The 17,008-nt window shown below is 44.4% G+C and overlaps 1 protein-coding gene across 3 annotated transcripts in view; it reads right to left on the bottom strand.

Annotated features, from left to right (window-relative positions):
• The window catches only part of LOC137309207 (arf-GAP with GTPase, ANK repeat and PH domain-containing protein 3-like), an 862,346-nt gene that overhangs the window by 269,868 nt on the left and 575,470 nt on the right, over positions 1-17,008 (bottom strand). For all 3 annotated transcript variants that reach the window (XM_067977476.1, XM_067977484.1, XM_067977468.1), the window contains exon 10: positions 3,242-3,346. In XM_067977476.1, coding sequence (XP_067833577.1) covers positions 3,242-3,346 — 105 coding nt within the window. The remainder of the gene's footprint in view (positions 1-3,241; positions 3,347-17,008) is intronic.

Here is a 17,008-nt window from a genome sequence, read left to right on the forward strand (position 1 = left end):
CATGGGTTAGATGCAGAGTGAAGCTCCCTCTACACTGTCCCATCAAACACTCCCAGGGCAGGTACAGCAGGGGTTAGATACAGAGTGAAGGTCATAGAATCATAGAATCATAGAAGTTACAACATGGAAACAGGCCCTTCGGCCCAACATGTCCGTGTCGCCCAGTTTATACCACTAAGCTAGTCCCAATTGCCTGCACTTGGCCCATATCCCTCTATACCCATCTTACCCATGTAACTGTCCAAATGCTTTTTAAAAGACAAAACTGTACCCGCCTCTACTACTGCCTCTGGCAGCTCGTTCCAGACACTCACCACCCTTTGAGTGAAAAAATTGCCCCTCTGGACCCTTTTGTATCTCTCCCCTCTCACCTTAAATCTATGCCCCCTCGTTATAGACTCCCCTACCTTTGGGAAAAGATTTTGACTATCTACCTTATCTATGCCCCTCATTATTTTATAGACTTCTATAAGATCACCCCTTAACCTCCTACTCTCCAGGGAAAAAAGTCCCAGTCTGTCTAACCTCTCCCTGTAAGTCAAACCATCAAGTCCCGGTAGCATCCTAGTAAATCTTTTCTGCACTCTTTCTAGTTTAATAATATCCTTTCTATAATAGGGTGACCAGAACTGTACACAGTATTCCAAGTGTGGCCTCACCAATGCCCTGTACAACTTCAACAAGACATCCCAACTCCTGCATTCAATGTTCTGACCAATGAAACCAAGCATGCTGAATGCCTTCTTCACCACCCTATCCACCTGTGACTCCACTTTCAAGGAGCTATGAATCTGTACTCCTCGATCTCTTTGTTCTATAACTCTCCCCAACGCCCCACCATAAACGGAGTAGGTCCTGGCCCGATTCGATCTACCAAAATGCATCACCTCACATTTATCTAAATTAAACTCCATCTGCCATTCATCGGCCCACTGGCCCAATTGATCAAGATCCCGTTGCAATCCTAGATAACCTTCTTCACTGTCCACAATGCCACCAATCTTGGTGTCATCTGCAAACTTACTAACCATGCCTCCTAAATTCTCATCCAAATCATTAATATAAATAACAAATAACAGCGGACCCAGCACCGATCCCTGAGGCACACCGCTGGACACAGGCATCCAGTTTGAAAAACAACTCTCTACAACCACCCTCTGTCTTCTGTCGTCAAGCCAATTTTGTATCCAATTGGCTACCTCACCTTGGATCCCATGAGATTTAACCTTATGTAACAACCTACCATGCGGTACCTTGTCAAATGCTTTGCTGAAGTCCATGTAGACCACGTCTACTGCACAGCCCTCATCTATCTTCTTGGTTCCCCCTTCAAAAAACTCAATCAAATTCGTGAGACATGATTTTCCTCTCACAAAACCATGCTGACTGTTCCTAATTAGTCCCTGCCTCTCCAAATGCCTGTAGATCCTGTCCCTCAGAATATCCTCTAACAACTTACCCACTACAGATGTCAGGCTCACTGGTCTGTAGTTCCCAGGCTTTTCCCTGCCTCCCTTCTTAAACAAAGGCACAACATTTGCTACCCTCCAATCTTCAGGCACCTCACCTGTAGCGGTGGATGATTCAAATATCTCTGCTAGGGGACCCGCAATTTCCTCCCTAACCTCCCATAACGTCCTGGGATACATTTCATCAGGTCCCGGAGATTTATCTACCTTGATGCGCGTTAAGACTTCCAGCACCTCCCTCTCTGTAATATGTACACTCCTCAAGACATCACCATTTATTTCCCCAAGTTCCCTAACATCCATGCCTTTCTCAACCGTAAATACCGATGTGAAATATTCATTCAGGATCTCACCCATTTCTTGTGGTTCCGCACATAGATGACCTTGTTGATCCTTAAGAGGCCCTACTCTCTCCCTAGTTACCCTTTTGCCCTTTATGTATTTGTAGAAGCTCTTTGGATTCACCTTTGCCTGATCTGCCAAAGCAATCTCATATCCCCTTTTTGCCCTCCTGATTTCTCTCTTAACTCTACTCCGGCAATCTCTATACTCTTCAAGGGATCCACTTGATCCCAGCTGCCTATGCATGTCATATGCCTCCTTCTTCTTTTTGACTAGTGCCTCAATCTCCCGAGTCATCCAAGGTTCCCTACTTCTACCAGCCTTGCCCTTCACTTTCACTTTTGTGATGGGACGGTCCCTCTGCACCGTCCCATCACACACTCGCAGGGCAGGTACAGCAGAGTAAAGCTCTCCAGCCCTCATTCCTGCCCCTTCAACAGTGCAGCACTACCTCAGTACCGACCCTCCGACAGTGCGGCGCTCCCTCAGTACCGACCCTCCGACAGTGCGGCGCTCCCTCAGTACCGACCCTCCGACAGTGCGGCGCTCCCTCAGTACCGACCCTCCGACAGTGCGGCGCTCCCTCAGTACTGCACTGAAGCAGGGACTATAGGCTCAGGTCCTGGAGCGGGGCTTGAACCCATGACTTACTGACAGAGCAAGTGCTACCATGAAGCCAAGTTGACACTTATCACATTTTCACAGCTGTTGTTAAGCGTAGTCAGCTCATCATTATGATAGAAATTAATAAATTGTTTGTAAATTCTATGCTAAACTATACCGTAATTAATTTTCTTATGTAGTGATTCCCATTTCACCAACCATAGAAGTGATCTCCCATAATTAACTCTCTCTTTAGAAATTCCAGGCAGACTTTCTGAATTGTAAAAGACAGTCTGATAAATACCTTAGAAATAGTGGCCAGCGCGTTGTAAATTCAAATAATTGTTGGTTAAATTCAAAAGGAGATCCAGTCAAACACATCGTGAATGAATCAGACAACGTTTATAGTCGAATTGAGAGTTGGCCCCTGGCCTGTCTTTTATTAATAATAAAATAAAATTGCAACAAAATGAGCTGCAATATTCTTCTGTGAGTAAAGGTGGTTTTTAACCCCTTGTTTTCTGATACAATTCAAGAAACCAATACTGCACTTCATTTTTTTTTTATTCGTTCATGGGATGTGGGCGTCGCTGGCGAGGCCGGCATTTATTGCCCGTCCCTAATTGCCCTCGAGAAGGTGGTGGTGAACCAGATGGGTTTTTACGACAATCCGGTAGTTTCATGGCCACCATTACTGATACTAGTTTTTTTATTCCAGAATTTTATTTAATTTCTACCCCAATTAGAGGCATTTTTAAGATGTGTGCCCACTGCCTCTTTGAGATATTTAATATTCAATATTTAATGAAGTGAGACTGAACACTTACGTGTAAGCTGGGATGGTAGGTCAGGAGGCCGTTGTCACAAAGTGTTACGTACTTCTTCTTCCATTCTTTGTTGAGTGACTTGCCGCTCCGTTTCAGGAGAATCCCCTACAGGAGAACGCACCAGAGTCAGAACTGCAGGAAAACTGCATCTTTTCATAGAAATCACAGAATTATAGAAAATTTACGGCACAGAAGGAGGCCATTCAGCCCATCGTGTCCGCATCGGCCAAAAATGAGCCACCCAGCCTAATCCCACTTTCCAGCACTTGCTCCGTAGCCCTGTAGTTTTAGGCTCTTCAGGTGCACATCCAGGTACTTTTTAAATGAGTTGAGGGTTTCTGCCTCTCCCACCCTCTCAGGCAGTGAGTTCCAGACCCCACCACACTCTGGCTGAAAAAACTTTTCGTTAGCTCCCCTCTAATCCTTCTACCAATCACTTTAAATCTATGCCCCTGGTTATTGACCTCTCTGCTAAGGGAAATAGGTCCTTCCTATCCACTCTATCGAGGCCCCTCATAATTTTCTACACCTCAATTAAATCTCCCCTCAGCCTCCTCTGTTCCAAAGAAAACAACCCCAGCCTATCCAATCTTTCCTCACAGCTAAAATTCTCCAGTCCTGGCAACATCCTCGTAAATCTCCTCTGCACCCTCTCCAGTGCAATCACATCCTTCCTGTAATGTGGTGACCAGAACTGTACGCAGTACTCAAGCTGTGGCCGAACCTGTGTTTTATACAGTTCCAGCATAACCTCCCTGTTCTTATATTCTCTGCCTCGGCTAATAAAGGAAAGTATTCCATATGCCATCTTAACCACCTTATCTACCTGGCCTGCTACCTTCAGGGATCTGTGGACATGCACTCCAAGGTCCCTCACTTCCTCTACACCTCTCGGTATCCTCCCATTTATTGTGTATTCCTTTGCCTTGTTTGCCCTCCCCAAATGCATTACCTCACACTTCTCTGGATTGAATTCCATTTGCCACTTTTCTGCCCACCTGACCAGTCCATTGATATCTTCCTGCAGTCTACAGCTTTCCTCCTCACTATCAATCATACGGCCAATTTTTGTATCATCTGCAAAAATCTTGATCATGCCCCCCACATTTAAGTCCAAATCATCAATATATACCACAAAAAGCAAGGGACCTAGTACTGAGCTCTGCGAAACCCCACTGGAAACAGCCTTCCAGTCATAAAAAACACCCGTTGACCATTACCCTTTGCTTCCTGCCACTGAGCCAATTTTGGATCCAATTTGCCACATTCCCTTGGATCCCATGGGCTTGTACGTTTTTGACCAGTCTGCCACGTGAGACCTTGTCAAAAGCCTTGCTAAAATCCATGTAGACGACATCAAATACACTACCCTCGTCGACCCTCCTTGTTACCTCCTCGAAAAATTCAATCAATTTAGTCAGACACGACCTTCCTTAACAAAACCCTGTTGCCAACACAGAAAAACTATAATGTAGAGCCTGGGCACAGTGATCCAAAGCACATTTGTCGCCATACCCAGAGACTGTCTCTCCCTGACTTGGCTCATTATTATTACACAGGGCAACAAAATCAGCTGCAAACCAACATACAACCACGGCATCGCAGATGCTCCAATAGGAAGAGGGTAAATTTGGTATTCTGGAAGGATGAATTCAATGGGCTGAAGGGCCTTTGCTGAAACTTTTGTGACTAGCAGTGGTATTGTCAGGATTACAGTGACAGCATTGACACAAGGCTGTGGAAGCGTTGGCTGAGAGTCATTGGGCAGTTTGTTTAACTCAGTGTGGAATGGCCTTTGCAGCTTTCAAAACATGCTCATATTTTCTAACTGATTTTGGTCGAGAATTTAACTCCATCGTGAGCACCTGTCAGTGATATTACAGGAGGGACAATATGGGTCAGTGCAAATCAGTGATATTGCAGGTGGGGCTCTATAGGTCAGTGCAAATCAGTGATATTACAGGAGGGACTCTATAGGTCAGTGCAAATCAGTGATATTACAGGAGGGACAATATAGGTCAGTAGCGGTGAGTGATATTACAGGAGAGACTCTATGGGTCAGTAGCGGTGAGTGATATTACAGGTGGGGCTCTATGGGTCAGTGCAAATCAGTGATATTACAGGAGGGACAATATAGGTCAGTAGCGGTGAGTGATATTACAGGAGAGACTCTATGGGTCAGTCGCGGTGAGCGATATTACAGGTGGGGCTCTATGGGTCAGTGCAAATCAGTGATATTATAGGAGGGACTCTATGGGTCAGTAGCGGTGAGTGATATTACAGGTGGGGCTCTATGGGTCAGTAGCGGTGAGTGATATTACAGGAGGGACTCTATGGGTCAGTAGCGTTGAGTAATATTACAGGAGGGACTCTGGATCAGTAGCGGTGAGTGATATTACAGGAGGGACTCTATGGGTCAGTAGTGATGAGTGATATTGCAGGAGGGACTCTATGGGTCAGTAGTGATGAGTGATATTACAGGAGGGACTCTATGGGTCAGTAGTGATGAGTGATATTACAGGAGGGACTCTATGGGTCAGTAGTGATGAGTGATATTACAGGAGGGACTCTGTGGGTCAGTAGCGTTGAGTAATATTACAGGAGGGACTCTGGATCAGTAGCGGTGAGCGATATTACAGGAGGGACTCTATGGGTCAGTAGCGGTGAGCGATATTACAGGAGGGACTCTGTGGGTCAGTAGCGTTGAGTAATATTACAGGAGGGACTCTGGATCAGTAGCGGTGAGCGATATTACAGGAGGGACTCTATGGGTCAGTGGCGTTGAGTGATATTACAGGAGGGACTCTATGGGTCAGTAGTGATGAGTGATATTACAGGAGGGACTCTATGGGTCAGTGGCGTTGAGTGATATTACAGGAGGGACTCTATGGGTCAGTGGCGTTGAGTGATATTACAGGAGGGACTCTATGGGTCAGTAGTGATGAGAATCCCTACGTGGTCAGTTTTCGGTAAAATATTAAGATGCCTATGTGGCAAAGAAGCAGAATGCAAAATGGTTAGAAAGGGTTAATTAGTTAGTAACTGAGATTGGTACAGGTGGCCTGGCCTCCTGCTGGGCCATATGTTTGCGTAGTCAGCAGGTTTGCATGGTCTTAGCAATGTAGAGTCTTTGATGTGATTCAAGGACTGGTCTGAATGTCTCCATGTTTATGGCAGATCAATATAGGTAACGAGCTTAGCCAAAGTTGAAAGACATTCCAGGTTGGGAGATAAGGAACAGGGAAGAACATTCCAAGTTGGAAGGTGAGGAAGTATCCCCTTTGATGTCTAACAGCAACATGGTCAGCACATGATTATCTATGATTGGCCGGCAATAATGTAACCTCGCATGGCAACCTGTGCCCGGCTTATGATTGGTGTTGACCCTCGTTAAGTATGTTCCAACCCTATTGATTTGTATAAAAATGTGTGGATTTCTGTATGTTTTTGTTCTTGCTCTGCCAGCATAGAGGGACTCTATCAGGAGTCCAAATCAATGCTGCAGACTAAGAACCCTGCTATTAAAGTTGTGATGAACTTTAAAATGTATTCGACTTCAGTTTTTACTGAACCAGACTGAGGGGAAAGAATCCGGATCGTCATTTGGTGGCGCGTACGGGGATCTTAACGGTCGTTCACCGAGAGTTCGCGGAGTAAGAGGCGGATTGTCTCAGACACGGAGGAAGGAAATGGCGCCCCGATGTAAGTAGTCTTAATTTACTACGTCGGTTTTCCTCCAATCCGTCAGTCTGACGACGAATCGTCCAATCGCTAACACTCGTGTGGCGTCCTTACAAGATTCAGGTCAGTCTGGCGAATTCACAGAAATAGCAGGAAGAGGTCAGTGGTCGAATATCACTGAGGGTCAGCTCCGGCTGAGGGTCAGCGTACGTACTGAGGGAATAACTTGTAAGCGGTAGGTCAGTGGTTAATATCACTGAGGGTAGTCAGGGTTTAAGTTCCTGATGATTGGATATAAACAGGAACTATTGATAAAACTTAGATGCCGCCAAAAAAGGCTCAGGAATTAATTTGGAAAAATAACAGAGGTACCACAGCCAAAGAACTAATTGCTTTATGGAGACAGTACTGTAAAAAAAATATGGATAGAATTAAGTGACTAGACAAACGTTTAAAAGACAGAGACCCGAAAAAGAAAGGTTCTGTTGTTTAAGTGTACTGTCCCTTTAAAAAGCCTGTCTTGATCAGTGTTCTTTTTGTCGGTGTTGTGGGCCACGCCCCCTTCTTACTGTGTCTTGCGTGTTTTCTTCCTTTGTGTAATGTATCTGTCTTGTCGTGTGTTTAATTCTGATACTGCTGAATTAAAATTGGAGTTATTGAGGTTAAGTGAACTATTAAATTCTGTTTCTTATAAAGTGTAAAGAGGAAGGAGGAAGCCTCCGAAAGCTTGTAGATTTCAAATAAAAATTGTTGGACTATAACTTGGTGTTGTAAAATTGTTTACAATTATAAAGTGTGGACATGTTAAATTCCAGACATGGGATCTTAAAAAAATTGGCATTTTGAATGTTTATTTTGTGATTGGCTGTGGTTTAAAAAGAGGTTAAAAATTAACGGGATAGATTAAAAAAACTATCAGGATCATTGTGATAGGAAAAGTCGGAAAGCTGGAACAGCTCGGAGCATTGATTATAATCACATCCACTACAAGTATGTGAAAAAATAGTGTGCAAAAATATAGTATAAAGCAATCCACAAATGTGAGAAGTAAAAAAATCAGTCAAACCTGTGTGAAGTGAAATTTTGAAGGTGGGAACTTAATCTCAAAAGGGAGAAGGATCAAGTTACTCCTACCACAAGAGCAAGTTAATATTAACCCCTTCCATCCCAAGAAGCCAGACTGTCATGCCAAGAGCAGTTCAAACAGATAGAAATGACCCAGTCGGTTGAGAACTGTCTGAGGCTTGCCCAGAACACAGGTGAACATGAGGCAACAATTGGTATAGGTTATATTAGTAAAACTGTCCCAATTACTCGGAAATGCCAAAGGCTACAATTGACTGAGATATAAGTTTTCACGCTACAGTGAAAAATTGATAAGAAAGGAATGTAAAACAAATCATATGAAAAGGAAGCATAGGTTAGACAATTGGAAGTCCATTACTTGAGCTATGTACTGACACAGGGTACTAAACGCCTATCAGTTTTACCCTGCCACAGTATGATAAGGAAGTTTTGACAAGTTCTGGGGCTATTCAATTTTATTTGAAATTAATAGTAGAATACAAGATCTGACCAAAGAGGGGAGACCTTCCCTGACAAATTATATAACTCGCATTGAGAATGCGAAGAAAACTCAACAATTAGATCAACACCTCCTAACTCAAGTGTTAAAACAAAGAGCGACATGGAATGAAGGTGGACATCGTAAAGAGAGATAGGCAAATATGGAGACGTAAAGATCTGTGATAAGTGATATAGCAACTGCCTTTGCCTCAGTTGTTAACACCATTGATTTGACAACATTAGATCAAAAGGTCAGAGATTTAGGGTCTCGCATTAAAGATATATTAAAAGATAAATGAAAATACAGATAAGGAATTGTCTGAGGATCAAATGCTGACCATACATTTGCAAAGGATAGCTACAGTGCTAGAAACACATGCCCAAACCATTAATAAATTAATAAAAGAGGAATATAACGTATCTTAGCAGGCGGCTGCTAATGATATCTGCTTAATGTGGTTACATCTTGAAAACACAGAGATTAGGACTTGGAGTTAGAAATTCCAGTCTGCAGCCCTGCGTGCATCTGTATGTGGGAGAGACCGTGTTTATTTCAGACAGGCTGCGTGCTTCAGAGAGAGAGAGACTAGGCAATTTCTCTCTCCTGTTTTGTTTTCTGAATTTGTTTCGGGTAAAGGGATTATTCCTTTGGATAAATAAATAATAAATGAAGATTTGACAAATTAATCACTTGGGCTCTCAAGAAGAGCCGCAATGGATTTTCTGTGTTTCTTTTAAAACAGGTGACCCTGGGTTTTTTTTGGGACCACGTGAGTGTTGATGGTGCAGGATTACCCAGAGTAGTTACAAAGTTACGGTGCAACCTTTGCTGGAGAAATTTGGTGCAGGAAACGATCCAGTGGTGTTAAAGATTTAAGACTTTAGCTGCAGACATCAGCGGATACCAAATGTCACAGCGTGGTGATATCAACCTGATTCTCTTCTTTTGAAAACATTTTGATTTGTTTTGTTTTAACCTATTTGTTGTCTTCCGAGACAGAGTGCTCGAGGTGGGGAGATATGGGAATTTCTCTAAAGTCATTGAATTGGGCATGATAAAAAATCAATCTGGCATAAATATACAATCTAGTGGAAGTCAGGAAAGTGTAGTTGAGAATAGTAAATTGATAGCTTTCTCGTGGAGATATTTGTGTCCTTGCCGATAATGAATAATGAGAAAACTACACTCAAAAGCCTGGCCACCACCCTGACATCGGGACCATGCAGGGGGAGATAAGCACTCTAGACACCCCTGATCTTTTTGATAAGATAACCTGAAAACCTAAGAATGGCTACAGTGGACATAAAAGATACAAATGTATGTTGCCTTCATCTGAAACGGAGATCAGGTTGAAGAACATGATTACAAAGGCCTATGGCCTGGTGAGCTATTGCAACCACTCTTTAAACAAACCAGTTGCTTTTACAGGACTGAATCCTACAGGACATATGATGTGTGCCATGGAAAATGTTCGGAAATGCCATGAGGAAGAAGAGACTGGCCAGCAGAAAGTTAATATCCCTAAGCTCATTCCTATGAGATGCTGCTAGTATGCGGAGATACATGAAGAAGATACATTGAAGAATGAGTCTCAGACAGGCTCAGTTACTTGACAACAGCACAACAGGAAAATGGTTAATGTGGTTCAGGCGAGTGAGAAATCCTTTTAAACAAGGCACTGACACATGGTCTATAGAGAAACCAACTAATTAATGAAACAGTCAGGAAACACTGGTATCAATCAAAAGGACTGAAATTAAAGTAAAGAGGGACACAGTAATTTGGATTTCCAAAATTCAGGGTTAGGTTCCCACCAGTTAACAATAAAATTGGGAGAAACAATATTTAGAAGATATCCGCACGATGGATACAAAATTACAAGATTATGAGGGGCCCAGATAAAGTAGACAGGAAGTACCTGTTTCCCCTAGCAGAGGGTTCAAGAACTAGAGGACGTAGATTTAAGCTGATTGGCTGGAACAAAATTAAAGGGATGTGTTACTAGACATGCTGTCACTGTGTGTCCACATAGTGTTGGACACAGCCTAGAAGCACAGTGTGGGTTTAATAATACCGGTACCAATCCGGATATTAACTGTACCATGGAGGCCCTAGAGGCGGATCTAAAACCCATTTAAGTGGCATATGCCGGAGAGGGCGAATACTGTGTTACAACTAATTTGAAAACGTTTAAATATGCCAATCTAACTTGTGATATTTTAAGTCCAGAATTCCTGGTTCGGATTGGACCCGAGGAACTGGTAGAGATACACCGGCATAACCTCACCACCTTACAAGTTTCTGAGAATGTCAGAAAGGACTTAAAAGCATATCAGGACACATTTGGGTATCTGACACCCCTGTTGCCTAAATACTTGAAAGCATTGCGAATGGAGATACGCCTCTCCCAGAAGGTTTATTATAACCTACAACAGGACAATAACAACATTAAGCATGACATTGACCAAATTAAAGTCACCACCTGGTGAAATGACCTCTGGAATTTGGGACTGAATATACAGATCCATCCTTGGATTAGATTAATTTCATATGTATTAGTCGTAGTGCAGTTTGTTGTAATGTGCTTCTTGATTTTCATTGCATGTAATAAATGTAAGCAGAGGATGAAGGGTTTGGCAAAGATAGTAAAACAGAGCCTGGGTGAGAATGTCCCCATTGTCTCTGTGGTTTCAACTAAGAAAACATCTTAATGGTACCGGGAGTAGCACCCGCTGGGGTAAGGTGCATGTAAAAGGGAAGACAATTATAGTTTGATAGGATTATCAGATGCTCTGCCTCTCTTCCACCCAGACTGGTGGCCAGCACGAAGAGAACCTGGTTAAGATGAGGTACAGCATCTAACGGGATATTGTAGGGAGAATTTGGATTAAGGGATATAATGGGGAGGGAACCAATTCACAGGTGTAAAATGGTCTGAAAGGTACCATTCAGTCTAGTTAGGCTGGAAACAAAATATAAAGCACCATAGGATATTTGACTATGTTAGCCTTTTCAAATTAACATGAATAGGTTTAGCTGACCAAGGACATTCGCAGCTTACTTGAGAGATGTTTAGAAGGAGTCTGTTCCTGAGAACAGATAAGAGTACAAAGGCGTATTGATGAAACATGTCTGTGTTCTATTGGGACTTCTCTAGTTCAAGGGCTAGTCATATTCATTGTTATGATTCTTATAGTTTATTGCTTACTTAAATGTTGCTGCGCTGCAGAACCAGTGAGCACCGTAATAATTGGTTATCATAAAATGATAAAAGGGGGGAATGAGAATCCCTACGTGGTCAGTTTTCGGTAAAATATTAAGATGCCTATGTGGCAAAGAAGCAGAATGCAAAATGGTTAGAAAGGGTTAATTAGTTAGTAACTGAGATTGGTACAGGTGGCCTGGCCTCCTGCTGGGCCATATGTTTGCGTAGTCAGCAGGTTTGCATGGTCTTAGCAATGTAGAGTCTTTGATGTGATTCAAGGACTGGTCTGAATGTCTCCATGTTTATGGCAGATCAATATAGGTAACGAACTTAGCCAAAGTTGAAAGACATTCCAGGTTGGGAGATAAGGAACAGGGAAGAACATTCCAAGTTGGAAGGTGAGGAAGTATCCCCTTTGATGTCTAACAGCAACATGGTCAGCACATGATTATCTATGATTGGCCGGCAATAATGTAACCTCGCATGGCAACCTATGCCCGGCTTATGATTGGTGTTGACCCTCGTTAAGTATGTTCCAACCCTATTGATTTGTATAAAAATGTGTGGATTTCTGTATGTTTTTGTTCTTGCTCTGCCAGCATAGAGGGACTCTATCAGGAGTCCAAATCAATGCTGCAGACTAAGAACCCTGCTATTAAAGTTGTGATGAACTTTAAAATGTATTCGACTTCAGCTTTTACTGAACCAGACTGAGGGGAAAGAATCCGGATCGTCAGTGATGAGTGATATTACAGGAGGGACTCTATGGGTCAGTAGCGGTGAGTGATATTACAGGAGGGACTCTGGATCAGTAGCGGTGAGTGATATTACAGGAGGGACTCTATGGGTCAGTAGTGATGAGTGATATTACAGGAGGGACTCTATGGGTCAGTAGCGGTGAGTGATATTGCAGGAGGGACTCTATGGGTCAGTAGCGGTGAGTGATATTGCAGGAGGGACTCTATGGGTCAGTAGCGATGAGTGATGCTAGGTGTATCTCAATGATATTAGTGACCCAACACCCTACCTGCTCCATTAAGCAAGATTAGGGATCACAGGCCATGTTGTTACTTGGTATCTATTCCAGTGACATCATTTTGAACATCTTACGTTATTCAGGCCTTAGGTTTAGGTCAGAAACCTTCCGTTAACAAAACAACTAAACATAGGGAGTAGAATCCAATTTTTCTTGCCAAAGGAGTTTTTCTGTGGCCTGAAATAAAATATTCTTCTTCCTCAAGGCTGAAACTTCCTTCACAGTTATTCCCTCACACTGGGGAGGATTTCCGACAAAATCTCCCTCAAGTATTTCCAATGTGAATAGGCCCCAACTATTGTTGTATTCATTATTTTAAGTGTCAGCTTGGCTCAGTGGGTATCACTCTCGCCTCTGAGTCAGAAGGTTGTGGGTTCGAGCCGCACTCCAAGACTTGAGCGCATAATCTAGGCTGACACCAAAGTACTGTACTGAGGGGCCGTCTTTCAGATGGGATGGTAGATTTTGGCCCGTTCTGCCTGTTCAGGTTGATATGAAAGATCCCAAGACAGTATTTGAAAAGGTCAATGGGTGCTGGTGTATAGGTCGCTGGGTGCTGGTCTATAGGTCGCTGGGTGCTAGTCTATAGGTCGCTGGGTGCTGGTCTATAGGTCAATGGGTGCTGGTCTATAGGTCAACGGGTGCTGGTCTATAGGTTGCTGGGTGCTGGTCTATAGGTCAATGGGTGCTCGTCTATAGGTCAATGGGTGCTAGTCTATAGGTCGCTGGGTGCTGGTCTATAGGTCGCTGGGTGCTGGCATATAGGTCGATGGGTGCTGGTCTATAGGTCAATGGGTATTGGTCGATAGGTCGATGGGTGCTGGTCTATAGGTGATAGGTGCTGGCATTTAATACCACGGGTTTCTGGCACAGCCACGTTGGGCTGAATGGCCTCCTTCTGTGCCGTATGATTCTAACGGTGTACAATCCTGTGAGTGCTAGAATGCAGCGCAAAGGGTGGGCGAGCACTCACTGTCAGGGACCTCCTCCCAGTGGTCAACCATCACCTCTGAATCCAGACACTGAGTGACTGCAGGACATTAAAACAAAGGGAGCATCACAGCTGAGCCAATTCTGTCATTACATGACATCCAGGGGACAATGAGGAGCAGGAACCCTGCCTGATTTCTCCCTCTCTCTAACCCAGGGGTCACTGGACAGTGATCAGGAGCAAGAACCCTGCCTGATATGGTGATAGATTGGGAAAAGGGGATGTGCAACGAGACCTGGGTGTCCTTGCACACCAGTCGCTGAAAGCGAGCATTCAGGTGCAGCAAGCAGTTAGGAAGGCGAATGATATGTTGGCCTTCATTGCAAGAGGATTTGAGTACAGGAGCAGGGATGTCTTACTGCAGTTGTACAGGGCCTTGGTGAGACCACATCTGGAGTATTGTGTGCAGTTTTGGTCTCCTTATCTGAGGAAGGATGTCCTTGCCATGGAGGGAGTGCAACGAAGGTTTACCACACTGATTCCTGGGATGGCAGGACTGACGTATGAGGAGAGATTGGGTCGACCAGGCCTATATTCACGAGAGTTTAGAAGAATGAGAGGTGATCTCATCAAAACATATAAAATTCTAACAGATTGACAGACTAGATGCAGGGAGGATGTTCTCGATGGCTGGGGAGTCCAGAGCCAGGGGTCACAGTCTCAAGATACGGGGTATGCCATTTAGAACCGAGATTAGGAACACAGGAACAAAAGTAGGCCATTCAGCCCCTCGTGCCTGCTCCGCCATTTGATAAGATCATGGCTGATCTGTGATCTAACTCCATATACCTGCCTTTGGCCCATATCCCTTAATACCTTTTTTACTGCCAAAAAGCTATCTATCTCAGATTTAAATTTAGCAATTGAGTTGGCACAATTGGCGTTTGCGGAAGAGAGTTCCAAACTTCTACCACCCTTCGTGTGTAGAAATGTTTTCTAATCTCACTCCTGAAAGGTCTGGCTCTAATTTTTAGACTGTGCCCCCTGCTCCAAGAATCCCCAACCAGCGGAAATAGTTTCTCTCCATCCACCCTATCTGTTCCCCTTAATATCTTATAAACTTCGATCAGATCACCCCTTAACCTTCGAAACTCTAGAGAATACAACCCCAATTTGTGTAATCTCTCCTCGTAACTTAACCCTTGAAGTCCGGGTATCATTCTGGTAAACCTACGTTGCACTCCCTCCAAGGCCAATATGTCCTTCCGAAGGTGCGGTGCCCAGAACTGCTCACAGTACTCCAGGTGCGGTCTAACCAGGGTTTTGTATAGCTGCAGCATAACTTCTGCCCCCTTGTACTCTAGTCCTCTAGATATAAAGGCCAACATTCCATTAGCCTTATTGATTATTTTCTGAAGAGAAATTTCTTCACTCAGAGGGTGGTGAACCTGTGGAATTTTCTTCCACAGAAGGCAGTGGAGGCCAAGTCATTAGGTGTATTCAAGAAGGAGATCGATATATTTCTTAATGTTAAAGGGATCAAGGGATATGGGGAAAAAGCAGGAACAGGGTACTGAGTTAGACGATCGGCCATGATCATGTGGAATGGTGGAGCAGGCCCAAAAGTCCGAAAGACCTACTCTTGCTCCTATTTTCTATCTTTCTATGTTCATAATGGTTGTGAAGGGAAAGATTCATATTGATAGTGAGGGAAAGGTTTGTATTGATAGTTTTTTTTTATTCGTTCATGGGATGTGGGCATCGCTGGCAAGGCCGGCATTTATTGCCCATCCCTAATTGCCCTCGAGAAGGTGATGGTGAGCCGCCTTCATGAACCACTGCAGTCCGTGTGGTGAAGGTTCTCCCACAGTGCTGTTAGGAAGGGAGTTCCAGATTTTGACTCAGCGACGATGAAGGAACGGTGATATATTTCCAAGTCGGGATGGTGTGTGACTTGGAGGGGAACGTGCAGGTGGTGTTGTTCCCATGTGCCTGCTGCCCTTGTCCTTCTGGGTGGTAGAGGTCGCGGTTTTGGGAGGTGCTGTCGAAGAAGCCTTGGCGAGTTGCTGCAGTGCATCCTGTGAATGGTACACACTGCAGCCACAGTGCGCCGGTGGTGAAGGGAGTGAATGTTTAGGGTGGTGGATGGGGTGCCAATCAAGCGGGCTGCTTTGACCTGGATGGTGTCAAGCTTCTTGAGTGTTGTTGGAGCTGCACTCATCCAAGCAAGTGGAGAGTATTCCATCACACTCCTGACTTGTGCCTTGTGGATGGTTGAAAGGCTTTGGGGAGTCAGGAGGTGAGTCACTCGCCGCAGAATACCCAGCCTCTGACCTGTTCTTGTAGCCACAGTATTTATATGGCTGGTCCAGTTAAGTTTCTGGTCAATGGTGACCCCCAGGATGTTGATAGTGGGGATTCGGCGATGGTAATGTCGTTGAATGTCAAGGGGAGGAGGTTAGACTCTCTCTTGTTGGAGATGGTCATTGTCTGGCGCAAATGTTACTTGCCACTTATCAGCCCAAGCCTGGATGTTGTCCAGGTCTTGCTGCATGCAGGCACAGACTGCTTCATTATTTGAGGGGTTGCGAATGGAACTGAACACTGTGCAATCATCAGCGAACATCCCCATTTCTGACCTTATGATGGAGGGAAGGTCATTGATGAAGCAGCTGAAGATGGTTGGGCCTAGGACACGGCCCTGAGGAACTCCTGCAGCAATGCCCTGGGGCTGAGATGATTGGCCTCCAACAACCACTACCATCTTCCTTTGCGCTAGGTATGACTCCAGCCACTGGAGAGTTTTCCCCCTGATTCCCATTGACTTCAATTTTTCGAGGGCTCCTTGGTGCCACACTAGGTTAAATGCTGCCTTGATGTCAAGGGCAGTCACTCTCACCTCACCTCTGGAATTCAGCTCTTTTGTCCATGTTTGGACCAAGGCTGTAATGAGGGCTGGAGCCGAGTGGTCCTGGCGGAACCCAAACTGAGCATTGGTGAGCAGGTTATTGGTGAGTAAGTGCCGCTTGATAGCACTGTCGACGACACCTTGCATCACTCTGCTGATGATTGAGAGTAGACTGATGGGGCGGTAACTGACTGGATTGGTTTTGTCCTGCTTTTCGTGGACAGGACTTACCTGGACAATTTTCCACATTGTCGGGTAGATGCCAGTGTTGTAGCTGTACTGGAACAGCTTGGCTAGAGGCGCAGCTCGTTCTGAAGCACAAGTCTTCAGCATTGCAACTGGGATGTTTTCGGGGCCCATAGCCTTTACTGTATAGTGAGGGAAAGGTTTATATTGATAGCGAGGGAAAGGTTTATATTGATAGCGAGGCAAAGGTTTA

The sequence above is a fragment of the Heptranchias perlo genome, chromosome 3 (assembly GCF_035084215.1).
Source record: "Heptranchias perlo isolate sHepPer1 chromosome 3, sHepPer1.hap1, whole genome shotgun sequence".
NCBI classification, from domain to species: Eukaryota; Metazoa; Chordata; class Chondrichthyes; order Hexanchiformes; family Hexanchidae; genus Heptranchias; species Heptranchias perlo.